This window comes from Vombatus ursinus, unplaced genomic scaffold (assembly GCF_900497805.2).
Source record: "Vombatus ursinus unplaced genomic scaffold, bare-nosed wombat genome assembly UNPS02009205.1, whole genome shotgun sequence".
Lineage (NCBI taxonomy): Eukaryota > Metazoa > Chordata > Mammalia > Diprotodontia > Vombatidae > Vombatus > Vombatus ursinus.
In genome coordinates this window covers 9,020,468-9,034,722 of record NW_020948983.1, presented here as the reverse complement: position 1 = coordinate 9,034,722, position 14,255 = coordinate 9,020,468, and the positions used below count along the sequence as shown (strand labels likewise).

Sequence of the window (14,255 nt, the reverse complement as noted above, 5' to 3'; positions counted from 1 at the left end):
CTTGGCAAGTCACTTAACCCTATTGCCTAGCAAAAAAGAAAAAAAAAATAAAGAAAGAAACTAGAAGCCAGGTTCTGATTTCCTTGAGAAAATAGAATGACCTGAGGACCTCGAGATAATTTAACAAAAAAATGGTCATTTTTTTCCCCCTTCCAGTAGGATGTAAACTCCCTGAGGGAAGGAATATTTTTCCTCATTTTGATCTTTGAATTCTCAGAAGAATCAAGCAATAAATCAACAATATTTACTCAGCACCCACACACCAGGCAGTATGCTAGGTGCTAGAAATGCAGAGACAAAATCAAAATAGTCTCTGGATTATTTCAAGGACTTTCTAATGTAGCTGGGAGGGACAACATGTGGGTACATATAGGTAGGTATATATAAGACAAAAATAAAAGGGGAAGGAACTAGCAGCTGGTGGGGGGCTTCATCAAGAGATATATAATTTATAGGTGCAAGGAGTTGATTGACTTTATTTACCCTGTCCCCACATCTGGAATGTTATGTTTGGTTTTGGATATCACATTATGGATAAGCCAGAGATCATCCGATGGAAGCAACCAGGAAGTTTAAAGACTCCCACTTTTGTATTAATGAGGACTGGTTAAAGTAGCCAAGCATATGTATGTAGCCTGGAAAGGCTGGAAGGAAGTGAAGTGAAGTAACAGCTATCTTTGCTGAAAAAGCAAATCCTAGAAGAGGGATTAGATTACACTTCTTCTGCCTGGCCCCAGAGGGCAGTATTGTATAGTGGAAAGAGAGCTGCATTTGGCATCAGATCTGGGTTTGAATCCCAGCTGTGTCTCTATCACATCAGGCTCTCGAGGGTTCAGTTTCCTTATATGTCAAATGAGGGGGCTGGATAAGATGACTTCTAGGATCCATTCATCTTTAAATCTATGAGCCTATGGCAGAACTAGTAGGTCAATGAAATTTGAAAAGAAGTGAATTTAGGTTTAATGTCAAAAAGGAAAAAAGAAAACCTTCCTAATGATTATAATTACACAAAAAAAAAAAAATGGAATGGGCTGCCCCAGGATGTAGTGGGCTCATCCACACTGAAGGTTTTCAAAGGCTGAATGGTCTCTGGTCAAATGTATTTTAGTAGAGATCCTTTGGAGGATATGGCTTAGACTAGACAGCTGCTATCAGTCAATTAGTTACAAGCACTTACCTACTATGTGCTGGGCACCATACTATATTCCTAAAAGAAAGTCCCTTCCAAATCTAAAATTCTGTGATTCTCTTAGTTGCCTAAGTGAAGGGAACTCCTGAGCAAAGGAGTGGAGATGAGAATGAAAAAATTGTTCTTAGAAAATAATGACATCAATTTGCTAACTTGGAAAAGCAATATTTGTTTGGCAAGTGGAGGGATTTTATTTTATTTTCCTTCTTCAATTTTCAGAAAGAAAACAGACTGAATGGATATATTTGGAAGAAGAATAAAAAGTGAGCAACAGAGTAGTCTGAGGAACTTGGTTCTTGATCAAAACATTTGGGTGTGCTCAAACAGTCACATCAAGGCAATCTTGCCCCATTGCCCTTTCATGTTGTTGACTTTGTTCAACTCTTCCTTCCTTGCTCAAAAGATAAAAAAAAAAAAAGCCAGGATTTACTCAGGTGATCACATAGCATGGATTCCAAAGTGCTGCCATAACCAACTGATATTCTTTAAGTATAATAGCTTTAAGCTATTTATGATTTGTTTTTTCAAAATGACCTTTGGGAAGAAACTGTCTCTGCCACGTGTCCATTTTCTCCATGGGTAAATGCTCCTATTCTTCTTTCTCATTTATTTGGTGCTGTTAATAATCCAGGCTATGAAACTGCAATTGGCACCAAGGTAAATCTAAGACACATAGCCATTCAGTGTCAAAAGGGGACATTAGAGATCATCTTATCCAACCACTTCATTAGAAAGATAAACTAATGCCCAGAGAAGGGAAGTGATTTGCCCAAGGACAATGCATTGACAAAGTCAGTACTAGAACCCAGGTATCCCAACCCCTATTCTTGTGCCCACACCAAGTTCTTTTTTATTATTTCAACAAGATGACATTTTTTTGGCCAAAGTGATATACCCTGAATGACAAAGTCCCTTTCAAGGAGCAATGCTCTATTTATTTTGGTGGGGGTGATGAGAGCATAACATTCAATAATTATTTTATCTATTATGTCCTTGTAGAGAACTGAAACATTCCAGTTGTAGGGCATCCCTGGTGGAGTTCAGAGCCCTGGGCAAGCTATACTATATGCATACCTCCTCCAACAATTATTCTAGGAGAAATTAAAAACAAATGAATATTTAGGACAGCCTCTTTGGAGAAAAGAAATCAGAATAGAGCGGAATGCAGAGTGTGTTTGTAGAATGGAGGAGAAAGTGTCTTTGGTGGTGGTAGAGGAAGGAAGATGACTGGATTGTTCTGAATTTCAGGCCTTTTTAGCACACTAGGGAAGCCACCTTTTTCTTCTCTTTGAACTACCTCCCTGAGGCCCTGTTTCTAGTGAGCATCAGAATATACTGGAACGATAGACAAGAAAATCAGGAGACTTGGATTGAAGTATTTGCTCTACTACCAGGATTGTGACTTTCAGCAAGTCACTTCTTCAACAAACATTAACTATGTATGAGGCATAGTAGTAGATTCAAGGATAAGAAGAAAAGGTGAAAGAGTTCCTACTATCAAGGAGCTTACATTCTACTGGAGGAATGTCCTGAGAGAAGTAATACAAAGTACAGTCCAAAGTAATTTGAGGAGGGAGCAAACAGTGGTAATTGGAGGGATCAGGAGGACTTTGTGGAGGAGATGGCACCTGAGCTAAGACTTGCAGGAGGAAAGGGATTCTTAGAGATGACATAAGGTGGGAGTAAATGTGGCAGGAGATGGAAAAGTAGAATTTGGCAAATAAAAAATAGACCAATCTGTAAAGTCATTGCAAAGGCACAATATGAAATAAGGAAGAAAGAAAGGTCAGCTGGGGGCAGATTATGACTCCACCCCTAAATGTCAGGCTAAGAAGTTTCTATTTTATTTGAGAAGAAAAGTAATTCAGAGAAGCCACTTGGCTTCTCTTGCTCTCAGTTTCCTTGACTATAAAATAAAAAAGTTCAACTAAATTTTCTTTAAGGTCTCTTTCTTATCAATTAACTTTTAATGAAAGCACTGTATTAAGGCAGTCCAAGGAAAATAAAAGAAACTGAAAATATCATCTCTGACCTTGAAGAGAAGAGGGAAGGGAATAAGCACTGATATAGCACCTACTATGTGCTAAGCGCTTTTGCAAATATTACTTCATTTGATCCTTATGATAACCCTGGGAGGTAGGGACTATTATTATTCCCATTTTACAGTTGAGGAAACTGAGGTGAACAGAGGTTAAGTGACTTCTCCAGGGTCACACAGCTAGTAAGTGTCTGAGGCTATATTTTGCCTCAGTTCTTCCTAACTCCAGGCTACTGCTCTTTCCACTGTGCTGCTAACTGTCTCTAAAGGAGACTTCATTGAGGAGATTCCATTCCCATGAGGAACACCAAATCAATACTTAGTCTAACTCTCAGATTCTATGACTCTGGGATGGTGCTGCCTTGCAACAGCCTCTGAAGAAATAACCTTTTGAGTTTGAAGTCTCAGATCTAAGGAAAAATGTTACTGGAAAATATCTTCTATTTTGAACAGTGTAATGGATTTTGTGAGAAAACTTCAGACAGGAGAACATTCCCTTCTCTGGTTCATTTTTTTTTTCATCTGTAAAATAACATGGTCAGATTAGGTGCTCACCAAGGTCCCTTCCACCTCTAATGATCTATGAATTCATAGATAAAGGACTCAAGTGACTTTGGTGAAATGTCACATTAGGAAAAGTTCCCAAGATATTCAATAAGATTTGGCATATCAGAAAAGGGAGGCAAGATATGTGATAAGTGTCATTTGAACTGGAGCCCACCAGCCTCAAAAAAAATAGCAATAATAAGTTTTTAAATGGGCATCTCTTCAACAATTTATATTGGATTTCAATGCAGTTAGACAAATGGTTGAGATTACAGAGAGATATGTCAACCAGCTCTACAATGGAATGGGTCCCAAAACCACTCATTCTCCTAGTTGTCCTAATTTCATATATACATATATATAATTTCATTATAATGAAATTGCATTTCACACATTTAAATTCCACATTGCACGCCAATGCACATATTTACAGTTATTTTACACATACAACATAATACTCATTCAGTTACTGTTTAGCCAAGGCTGAAGAAATTTATTCCCACATGTTCATATAGACAGAATGTCTTAGGCATCATTGTCCTTTACCTCCTTTGTCAAACACAAAAGTCCGTCTAATACTCACATTGACTATGTCATATGCAAAAGATAGCTTGAATATCCAATCCAATTCAATGTCAGAATTTCTTAGAACATCCTGAAAAACATAATTATTCAAGAGAACATTCTCCTGTGACTCAGGCTAGAAATAAAATGGAAGGTCTTACTTCCTAGAATATATCTCCAACACGGATCTCTTTGTACATCTAGGTACATGCATATACATACATAATGTACTTATACACACACATAGGTATATGCATCTATATATGTATGTAAAATTTAGGTCAGAAGTAACAGAATCAGACTTTTTTGGATATTTTATTTTCAAAAGAGTCATAATACAGAGCAAAAAAGTACTACATTGGAGTTACAAGGAACAACATTTCATTTTGAGACCTATTAGTAGTGTGACCCGAGATTGACTAACTATATGAGTATTGTCATATCATTTAACCACTTTAAATGTCATTTTCCTTATCTACACAATTATAATAACAATATATCCCTTACCAAGCACACAGGGTTATTGTGAAGAAAGTGCTTAGTAAACAATGAAGTACCACATAAAGATAAACTATTATTTTAATTCTAAATCTGGAACCAGAAACTTTTCTGGGGAATGGAAAAGCTATAAATTTGACCATATACAATGAGATTAAGTCATTTTGATTTTAAGGACACTTCCTCATTCCTAGAATGTACACAGGCTGTGGTATGGGCCTTGAAAGGAAATCAAGAATTGACTTTGATACCTTACCCCAAAGATGAAACCAAATTCAGGCTATTTCTAGACCTAAACAAATGAATCAGGGCCTTGGCAGTTAACCTTTAAACTTGACCCATGTAAACAACTAAACAGATAACTCTAATTCTATTATTCAATCAGAGAGAGAGGGGGAGAGAGTAAATACCTAAAATGACCTGGCCAGATCCTGAAAATTTTCCTTGCTGGAAGCTACTAATCCCCATTGAAGGACCATGATTATCTCACCTTCAGACTTCCTTTCCTGCAGTACTGAATGACAAGACAGATGTTGGGTGGCTCACTGCAAATACCAAAGAAGGGAACCAGATTTTCATGCTTTAATTCACACATCTGAAAGCAAAGAAATGGTAGCAGCAGGGAAAGTTACATTGGACATATAAAAAATATAATAATAATAATAATAATAAACAACTCACATTTACATGTCATCTTATTTACCAGACACTTACCTCATAATAAGCACGTGAAGTGGTAATATAAATATTATTATTCCCATTTTACAGATGGGGCATCTAGGTGGCACAGTGGATAGAGTGCCAGTCCTGAAGTTAGGAAGACTCATCTTTCTGAATTCAAATCTGGCCTCAGACACTCACTAGCTATGCTATGTAACCCTGACAAAACATTTAACCCTGTTTACCTCAGTTTCTTCATCTGTAAAATGAGCTGGAAAAGGAAATGGCAAACCATTCTAGTATCTTTGCCAAGAAAACCCCAAATGGGGTCACAGAAAGTCAGACATGACTGAAAACAACTGAACAACAACAGATGAAGCAATGGATGCTAAGAAAGGTTAAGTGACTTGCCTGTGATTACAATTCAGCAACTTCAGAAGCAAAATTAGCTATCAGGCCCCACTACTCCAAATTTGGTGCTTTTTCTTCTGTTACTTGGCATGATTTACTCAAGAAGAAGAAAGTGAAAACTTCTCCCAACAGAAATAGGTACCTATTTGCTTGGTATTCAATCAGTAATCACACATCCTAGAGGCAGAAGATGGATTCCATGGCCTCTGAATGTTTTTCTAAGCCTTCCTTTGCCCCTCTAATCTGTTTCAATGATTTTTATTTTTATTTAATAGATAGAACCACATAAATAATAAGCAAAAAGAACCTATCATGTTTGACTTCCTGTAATATTTTACAGCTATTTTGTTTGACAATGCTTTTGATGATCAGCACCAATGGAAGGCCAGTGATTCTCAAAGGGCATGTCACAGCATGCTAGTGTGCCATGGATTTCTTCTAGGTTTTCTACAAATTATATGGAACTTAGACTTGTAATTACATGTGGGGGGGGGACTCCTTTGAATTATATGGAACTTAAGCTCATGGATGAGTCTCCTAGTGTGCCCTGATTCCTTGTAGCAAAGGACAATACTGTGCTATAAGCAAGCAAAGTTTGACAACCTTTGGCATAGATGTAGGGTGAGGAGCCAGGACTGGCAAATCCTAATATGTGCAAAAGACAAGATAAAGAGGGGCCTACCATAGATACTGGAATTAGAAGGAAGGATGAAAAGAGAAAAGGGAGGGAGGGAAGGAAGAAAGGTAGAAGAGAAGGAAGGGCGGACTAGATAATCTCTAGAATCCACAGTAATCAAAAGAGTACCCAAACAGGCAGCAGGAAACCAGAAAGAAGCCTTAAAAGTAGTATTATAAGGCAGAAGGGTCTAAAACTGGAGGTCAGAGGCTAGAGATTCAATAACGGAATAGTAACTAGCAATTTTGGCTTCCAGGACAAAGCATACTTGAAACAAATGGCACAAAATGCACCGTCAAATCAAATACTCAGGAACAACAATCATTTGGGCAGGGGAAGAAATGCCAGTTCATTAATCCACGTAGAATAAACAGAGATGCCCTTTGTGTGTGGTGGGTTGGGGATAGGGGTGGAATCAGGGTGGGGTTGGGCTTTAGAGAAGTTCGTCTGGGGTTCTAGGAGGCAGCAGCCAGTCACAACTGTTCCAAACTGTGTTAAGTGAGAACATTACCTGGAGGTACTTTTGACTAAAGGGAAGGGTGGGCAATGCAAGGGCAGAGAAGAAGGTATTGAATCAGTTCAATTTAGCAGGGAAAGACTTGGATATAGAGGCAGGAGACCTAGTTCTAGTTTTAACCCTTCCGCTAACCATTTGTGGCATTTTAGGTAAGTTATTTCACCACTCTGGGCTTCAATTGACAAAAATCCTAAATTCTTGATACATCAATGTATAAAATGAGAGAGTATTGGACAAAATGATTTCTAAGGCCCTTCTAACTTGAGCATTCTACTATTCTATGAGCAGTGGTTCCTGCTGAATGAATTCCAGTTACAAGTCATTGTAGCAATGAATGTTACAAGTTCTTCCTGGCATACAGTAGATGCTTAATAAATGTTTGTTGATCAAATGATAGCAAGAGCAGAAAGTCAAGTCTTACCAGCTGTATTTCTCGCAGAATAGATGGCTTCCTAAAGCAGGATTCCTTTTCATTTTCAATATATCGAATGGCAACATGATTGCCCTGGAATCAGAGAGAGAAAAGGGGTTTTCTTAAGCCAGGAATATGAGACAGAAGGAAGCATTGCAGTAGAGTAAGAAGAGGTGCAGCCGAGCAGGAGATTGCACAGGTTTGCCCCCTGTCTAACAACACACAGAACTGTTAGCTAAGAATCACCATCAGCTTCACCGTTCAAACCACTCACAGAACATTTTGATACCATCCACCGAGTCTGAGCCTTAACAACTGCTTGATTAGGCAACCAAAAGATATTTATCAAGTATCTACTATCTTCTAGGCACTGGGAGAGGATACAAAAAAAGTATAGGAAATAGGGAAGTAGAGTGAAAAGAGCACCAAACTTACTAGCCACATGACCTTGGACAAATCATTTAATTTATCTGAACTTTAGGTTCCCAGTCTATAAAATGGGGATAGTCACATCTGCCTTACTTGTCTAATGGAGTTATTTTAAAAATCATGTGAGATAATATATAATAGATATATACACATATAAATTTGTTATATGTGTGCATATAGATATATATGTATTTGAGAGACAGAAAAAGAGAGAGAGAGAGAACAAAAGGGGAGGTGGAATTTTAAAATAGTTGTTGAATGAAAGAATTCAACACCAAAGGCAAAGGAGCAACACTTTACAAGCAGTAATATGACTGTATGAAAGCTACATGGGCAAGAATTCTCTCCACAAAGGATTTGTTTGATGAAGAGTATAGCAACTGCTATAAATATTTGGGAGTTCTAATAAACTCAAAAACTTTTTTAAAAATCCCTTTCTGTAAGAAATGCTGACTTCAAACACTGATTTTGAGACACTTTCCATATGAAAATATATGTCTGCTACCTCCTTCCTTTTCCTCTGCATAACATATTATACTTTCTAACCCCTTCTTCCTCAATTTGAAGAGAAAAATATGTATTTTTCTCTGTATAATTTTTCCCCTTGTGGATAGTTATCCATGCCAGGCCTGAACTCCTGAAGACATGGTAACCACAGTTGTTAGCAGTAGATTGCATCCCTCTGAGGGTTTGAAAAGAATAGCTAGACACCCAGTCCATCAAGGTAGAAGTTATATTCTCAGAATGTAAAAGTGACCAAGGCAGTAATACTGCTTCAATAGCAATTATATTTCTTTCCATTTTGTCGATAAAATATTTGCAACACTCATTTCCCTCCCTAGAAATACATCTATAAAATGGAGGTAATAATACTTGCTGAAGAAGGCGGGGTCCGTAGCTCATGTAATGCTTTATACAATTCAGAGTGCCTTCCCAGCATGACAAAATGCAAAAGCTAAAAGTGGATGGGGTCAGAAAAATGCAGTCAGGACCAAACTCATCAAATCTGTACCTGGTAAAGGCCCACAGTGGTATAGAAGGCTTCTTCTTCTTGCTTGTCCTTGAAGTCTGAGTTCAGATTGCTTGAAGTTATCATGCTTGAGCTACAGCTTTCATTTCTTCTAGACACAGGTGTGCCCCTCTGTGAGTGCTGCAAGGAAGATTCAGGGTAGTAAAATGATTTTGCAAAGTAGGTCTGAACCCTTCCTGGCTTCTCTGGGGCCAGGGAAATCTCCGCCCTGAACTATGGGTGTGAGAGATACAAATAAACCAACCAAGGAGACTCTGATAAACATCTCCTGTGTATCAAGCAAGGGGAACAGAAGCAAAAAAAAGAAAAAGGAAGAAAGAAGGAGGCAGGGAAAGAAGGAAGGAAGGAAGGAATTCCCTCAAGGACTCTGTGTGTGTATTTGGGTGATACACACACACACACACACACACACACACACACACAATTTATATTACATACATAAAACATATGTTAAATATCTGCTATGTGCAATGCATTCTGATACTTTTCTGTACCAACTCTAGCACCTAACAGATGTCTAGGTTAATAGTAGACAGTATCTCCTTACTTATCCTTTGATCTTGATTAAAAAATTTTTTAAAAAATCATAAAATCTCAGAGTTGGAAGAGACCTATAAAAATCATCTACTCCAATCTCCTACCCAATGCCAAGAAATCTCTTCTCCCAGTTACAAGAAATGTATTCTCTCATGAGGCAAACCATTCTATTTTTAGACCATTCTAATTGTTTAAAAAGATTTTCCTTAAACTGAGCTGAAAACTGTTTCCATGAGCTTTTTCCCTGTTGACAGAGCCATACCTAGGAATCATTGGGTTTGGAGAAAATTCATTGGGCATGGGGAAATTGTGGCAGCACAGTAGGACAATTTAATTGACAAGTGCAGTCATGCTAGGAAATGGAGTGAACCTATGGCCCCTAGAGTTTGATTGGGGCCTAAGATGAACAACATCAAATGACCTGGGGGACACACAGTAGTGGCCCAAGAAGCAAGTCATGGGGACAGCACCATGGGGATGAATCTCACCCTCTCACTGATTCCTCCCCCTAGTAAATGCACTCCTGGTGCCTGGGGTAAAATTCCAGGCAATTTGCATCACAGCCTGTTGATACCAGTTTTGCACCCACTCCCTACCCCCACCCGCAGCCACACAGAGTAAGTCTACTTGCTCTTCCACATGACAGTTCTTCAATTAAGTTAAGCCAACCATCACGTCTTCCCTTCTCCAGATTAAACATCTCCAATCTCTTCAAACTGTTCCTTAGGAGAAATAATTTCCTGACCCTTGACCATCTTGGTCACTATCCTTTAAACCTGCCTTTAATTTGTCAATCTCTTAAAATATGGCACTCAGAACAAAGCACGATGCTCAAACATGCTATTTCCAGTGCAAAGTATCACCTCTTGTAACCAAGGCACTACAATTCTATTGAGAGAAACTAGGCTGGTCTCATACCAATCATACTACTAGTTCACATTGAGCTTTAATTCAATTTAGCTCAACAAATATTTACTGAGCACGTGCACAGTGTTCAGCATAATACTTTTCATTATACTGGGCACTAAGAGATGTAATATAAATAAAAGGAGGACAGTTCTTTTTTATAAACTGCTATCAAGCCAGATCTCTGTCATGTACTTTTACAATTGGATTTTAAAATATCAGTCCAGAACTTGGCCTTTTTCCTTGTTAAATTCAATTTTTCTCCATCTTATTAGGTACCCCTTCCAGTTGATTTTACTGCACTGCAGTTGTTATTTAATGAACAATGGCTAGTGGCTCAAGTGGCCAAAGAAAGTGGACATGATCCTGAACAAGCAAAAAAACAACTAGACACAGCCTGAGAACAGTTTATTTTCTTGGCAGCATATGGCCCAGGACATAAAACTGCACATCATAGGGATTTAATGGGGTTCTTTACATATGAATCAACATGGCTCTTATTTAAAAACTAGGTAGCTCAGTGGATGCCTTGGAGCCAATCCAATACCCTAGACTATGACAAATGAACAATCATAACAATTACCCATATGCCTAATTGTACCTTCTTAAGGGGCAAGATGATGATATCCTCATAGTTGATTTTCCACCAAGTATTATTATGCGGTACTAATAGGTTTTTTTTCTGCATCTTTAAAAAAGATGCAATGCTGGCAGATCCAAAGACTGTTACCAGGATGATGAGAGTCATCACAATTATCATGGTGACACCTGGATGAAGAAGACGTCCAATCGCTCAGGACTATAAAATGTCATAGCTAAGCAGGTACACGTAGAGGGTAAAATATTCACATACAGTGATATAAGTAATGGGCCAGTCAATAAACATTTTTTAAGTATTTACTTTGTACCAAGTACTGTGCTAAGCACTGAGAATGATGGAGAATAATTTGTTGCTTATTACTGGAGTTTAAAGGGACCTCAGAGGTTATCTTATCTGCCCCCTACTAGAAGTGGCTACTACTGCCCCCTACCCTACTACAGGTACCCTTCCACTATACTCCCTCAAGAGCGGCTATTTAACTTCTTCAATACCTCTATTAACAAGGAGTTCACTATCATGCAAGGAAGACTAATCCATTTCTAAGAAAACATATATTTAAGAATCTGCAAGGAATAGAAGCACCAAGTTACAATAGGTGGAAGTGATGAGACAGGTTTCCTGCTCTTAAGAAGCTTGCAAATTATGTTCATATATAGGAACAGATCCAGGTAGATTGTGAAATGGGAAAAAATCATCTGCAGTGTACCCAACCTCTATTTTCTCCAAGTTTTTTCTTCATTGCATTCATATCCTTATCTTCCTTCATACCTGTTCTCAATAAAGATTCTGCTTGTACCTTTGTGTGAATTATGATTAGTAACATTAACTCATATTTACATTAACCATGCATCTTGTGTGTAGAAGATAGTACAAGGCTGTTTTTGTTTTTCATTTTTTTACATTTGAAAGATGAGGAAACAGAAGGTCAGAGGTATCAAGTGATTTTCCAAGTCACATGGTAAATGTCAATGTGTCATATGTAGATATATTTGCATAACTAAGCTCAAATGACATAATGATTTATTTATCTTCATTCCACGAATCTCAAGCTTATCTGTGGAGCTATATGGGAGGGGGAAGCAAGGGAGATCTTGCTAAAACAATTGATATCAGACCCTAAAGATTGCAGGTCTATTTCAAGTAAACATATGATTAGCTCTGTTTGTATTATTGCATTTACACAAATCTAATGATCTCTTGGTTTAAAATCAGTCAGGTGCTAAAAATTTTGTGAAAAAAATACTAATACCTAGAAAATTCTCCTGAATTATTCATCTGAGATTCTTGGTTTGATCTGATTTCTTCTTGTCTCTAGGTGTACTTATTAACTTCTCCTGTCAAATAGGATGACAGGGGTGAAATAAAAAGCAAAACTTTTTCTGAGAAGAATTAACTTTCAAAGCAAGTGCAATATGCTCTTTTAGGATGAAGGAACAACAAGAGTTCAGTCCTGGGCTTCAGCTATAGAAAAGTAAGTTTCCTCGAATAAAATGATTAAACCAAGATGAAGCCTCCTGATCACATCAAATTCAGAAGGTACATGGTTCCTTTTCTACAGCCATAACTGAGGTGGTGTTGCAGTTTGGGGTGATGGGAACCCTGAAACGCAAGGGTACAGAGGGTCTGCCTCAAAAGAATTTGACCACTCAAGCCTTATTTCGGAGTAGCCAGGTTTTATTATAACACTAGTTAGGCAGGCAAGATTCTTAGTAAATCTGCATTATTGTATCGCCAATGGAAGCAGCAGAGATTCCTAACAAATCTGTGCAATTTAATGGGAGGAAGATGTGTGCTTACATACAAGAAAAGACAGTGAGAAGATCTGTATGGGATTAAGGGGTGGCAAATGGCCTGGGGTGGGCCAGTTGCAGACAATGAAAGGAGTTAAGTGGTCCTGTTTAGGTCAGAGGGCCACAATGAAAGGACAGTTAAAAGGATTATTGAGTGGGCTAGGATAGACCAGATGTCTCAGGCAAACACCAGGGACTGGGTTCAGGAGCTAGGTTGTGTGGGCAAGTTCAGGTTCCAGGTTTCATCACTCCATCAGTGGGGTGCACTAGAATGCCAAAATTTAGAAGATAGAATTAGTGCTTGTACTCCTTTAACAACTAAGCTTAGCACTTAGTTGGCAAAAATAATTAGTTAAAATCGGAAGCTTATTTCCCCCTCTAATCTCTGCAAGATAAATTCTTACTGTACTGGGCCCTCCCTACTCAGTGTTGCAGAAACTCTGTCTCCTTGCCACAGGATCTTGTACATCAAGGTCTCTCCTAGAAGTCTCCCCTGCCTTTAGACAGAACTGAGATAAATATTTGCCTCAGCTCTGTCCTTTTCTGGTTCCCTTCCCTTCAGAACTGCACTCTTCCTTCTCACAGAGCAAAGATACTTACCTATAAATGTAGATTGACAGTGTTCATTAGAAAAGCCACAGGCAGGTTTGTCTTTGGGAAGAGACCCATGGGGCCAGCTGTCATTGGAGAAGTTTCCTATGGGGCTAGTAGGCAAACACAGAGTAGATCGTCAGTGCCTACTCAGACTTTTCATTCCTTGGGGGCAGCTGGACCAAATGAACCCCTATTTTGATTTGTGAACCATTTCCTAGGATCTCTGAATAAATCTTAGCTCTTCAAGAGGGACACCACCTGAAAAAGCTTCCAAGTTGACATTCAAGGTCTTACATTCATTCAATTCAATAAATATTTATGCTTACTGTGTGCAAAACACAATGCTGGAGATACCAAGACAAAAACAGAAACAATCCCTGCCCTTAGGGAGCTTGCATTCTACTGGGGGGATAAGTAACAGGTAAATAGAGAAATAAAACAAGGTTATTTGAGGAGGGACAAAGTACAAAACAATTGTAGGGTTCAGGGAAGATGGTGCTTGAGCTGAGCCCTGAAGGAGAGGCAGAGCTGAAAGCGAAGTAAATTCTTAGCTTGGGAAATGGCTTCTGCAAACACACAGAGATGGGAGATGGATTTTTGAATTTTGAGAACAATCAAAGATATAGTTTTGCTGAAATGTAGAAGGCAAGGAGAGGAGTAGGAGCTAGATTGCAGAGGCCATTAAATGCCAGGACTGAGCAGCTTGTATTTTAGAAAGAAAGAGGGAAGAAAGGAAGGAAAGAAAGAAAGAAAGAAAGAAAGAAAGAAAGAAAGAAAGAAAGAAAGAAAGAAAGAAAGAAAGAAAGAAAGAAAGAAAGAAAGAAAGAAAGAAAGAAAGAAAGAAAGAAAGAAAGAAA

General features: G+C 38.4%; 1 protein-coding gene across 1 annotated transcript in view; it reads right to left on the bottom strand.

Moving 5' to 3' along the window:
- LOC114035477 (guanylate cyclase 2G-like) overlaps positions 1-14,255 on the bottom strand; it is a 68,156-nt gene that overhangs the window by 35,863 nt on the left and 18,038 nt on the right. The window contains exons 7-12 of the mRNA XM_027851630.1: positions 13,405-13,508; positions 11,144-11,181; positions 8,953-9,183; positions 7,521-7,604; positions 5,326-5,430; positions 4,357-4,428 (exon numbers count right to left, since the gene is read on the bottom strand). Of these exons, the coding sequence (XP_027707431.1) occupies positions 4,357-4,428; positions 5,326-5,430; positions 7,521-7,604; positions 8,953-9,183; positions 11,144-11,181; positions 13,405-13,508 (634 nt within the window). The remainder of the gene's footprint in view (positions 1-4,356; positions 4,429-5,325; positions 5,431-7,520; positions 7,605-8,952; positions 9,184-11,143; positions 11,182-13,404; positions 13,509-14,255) is intronic.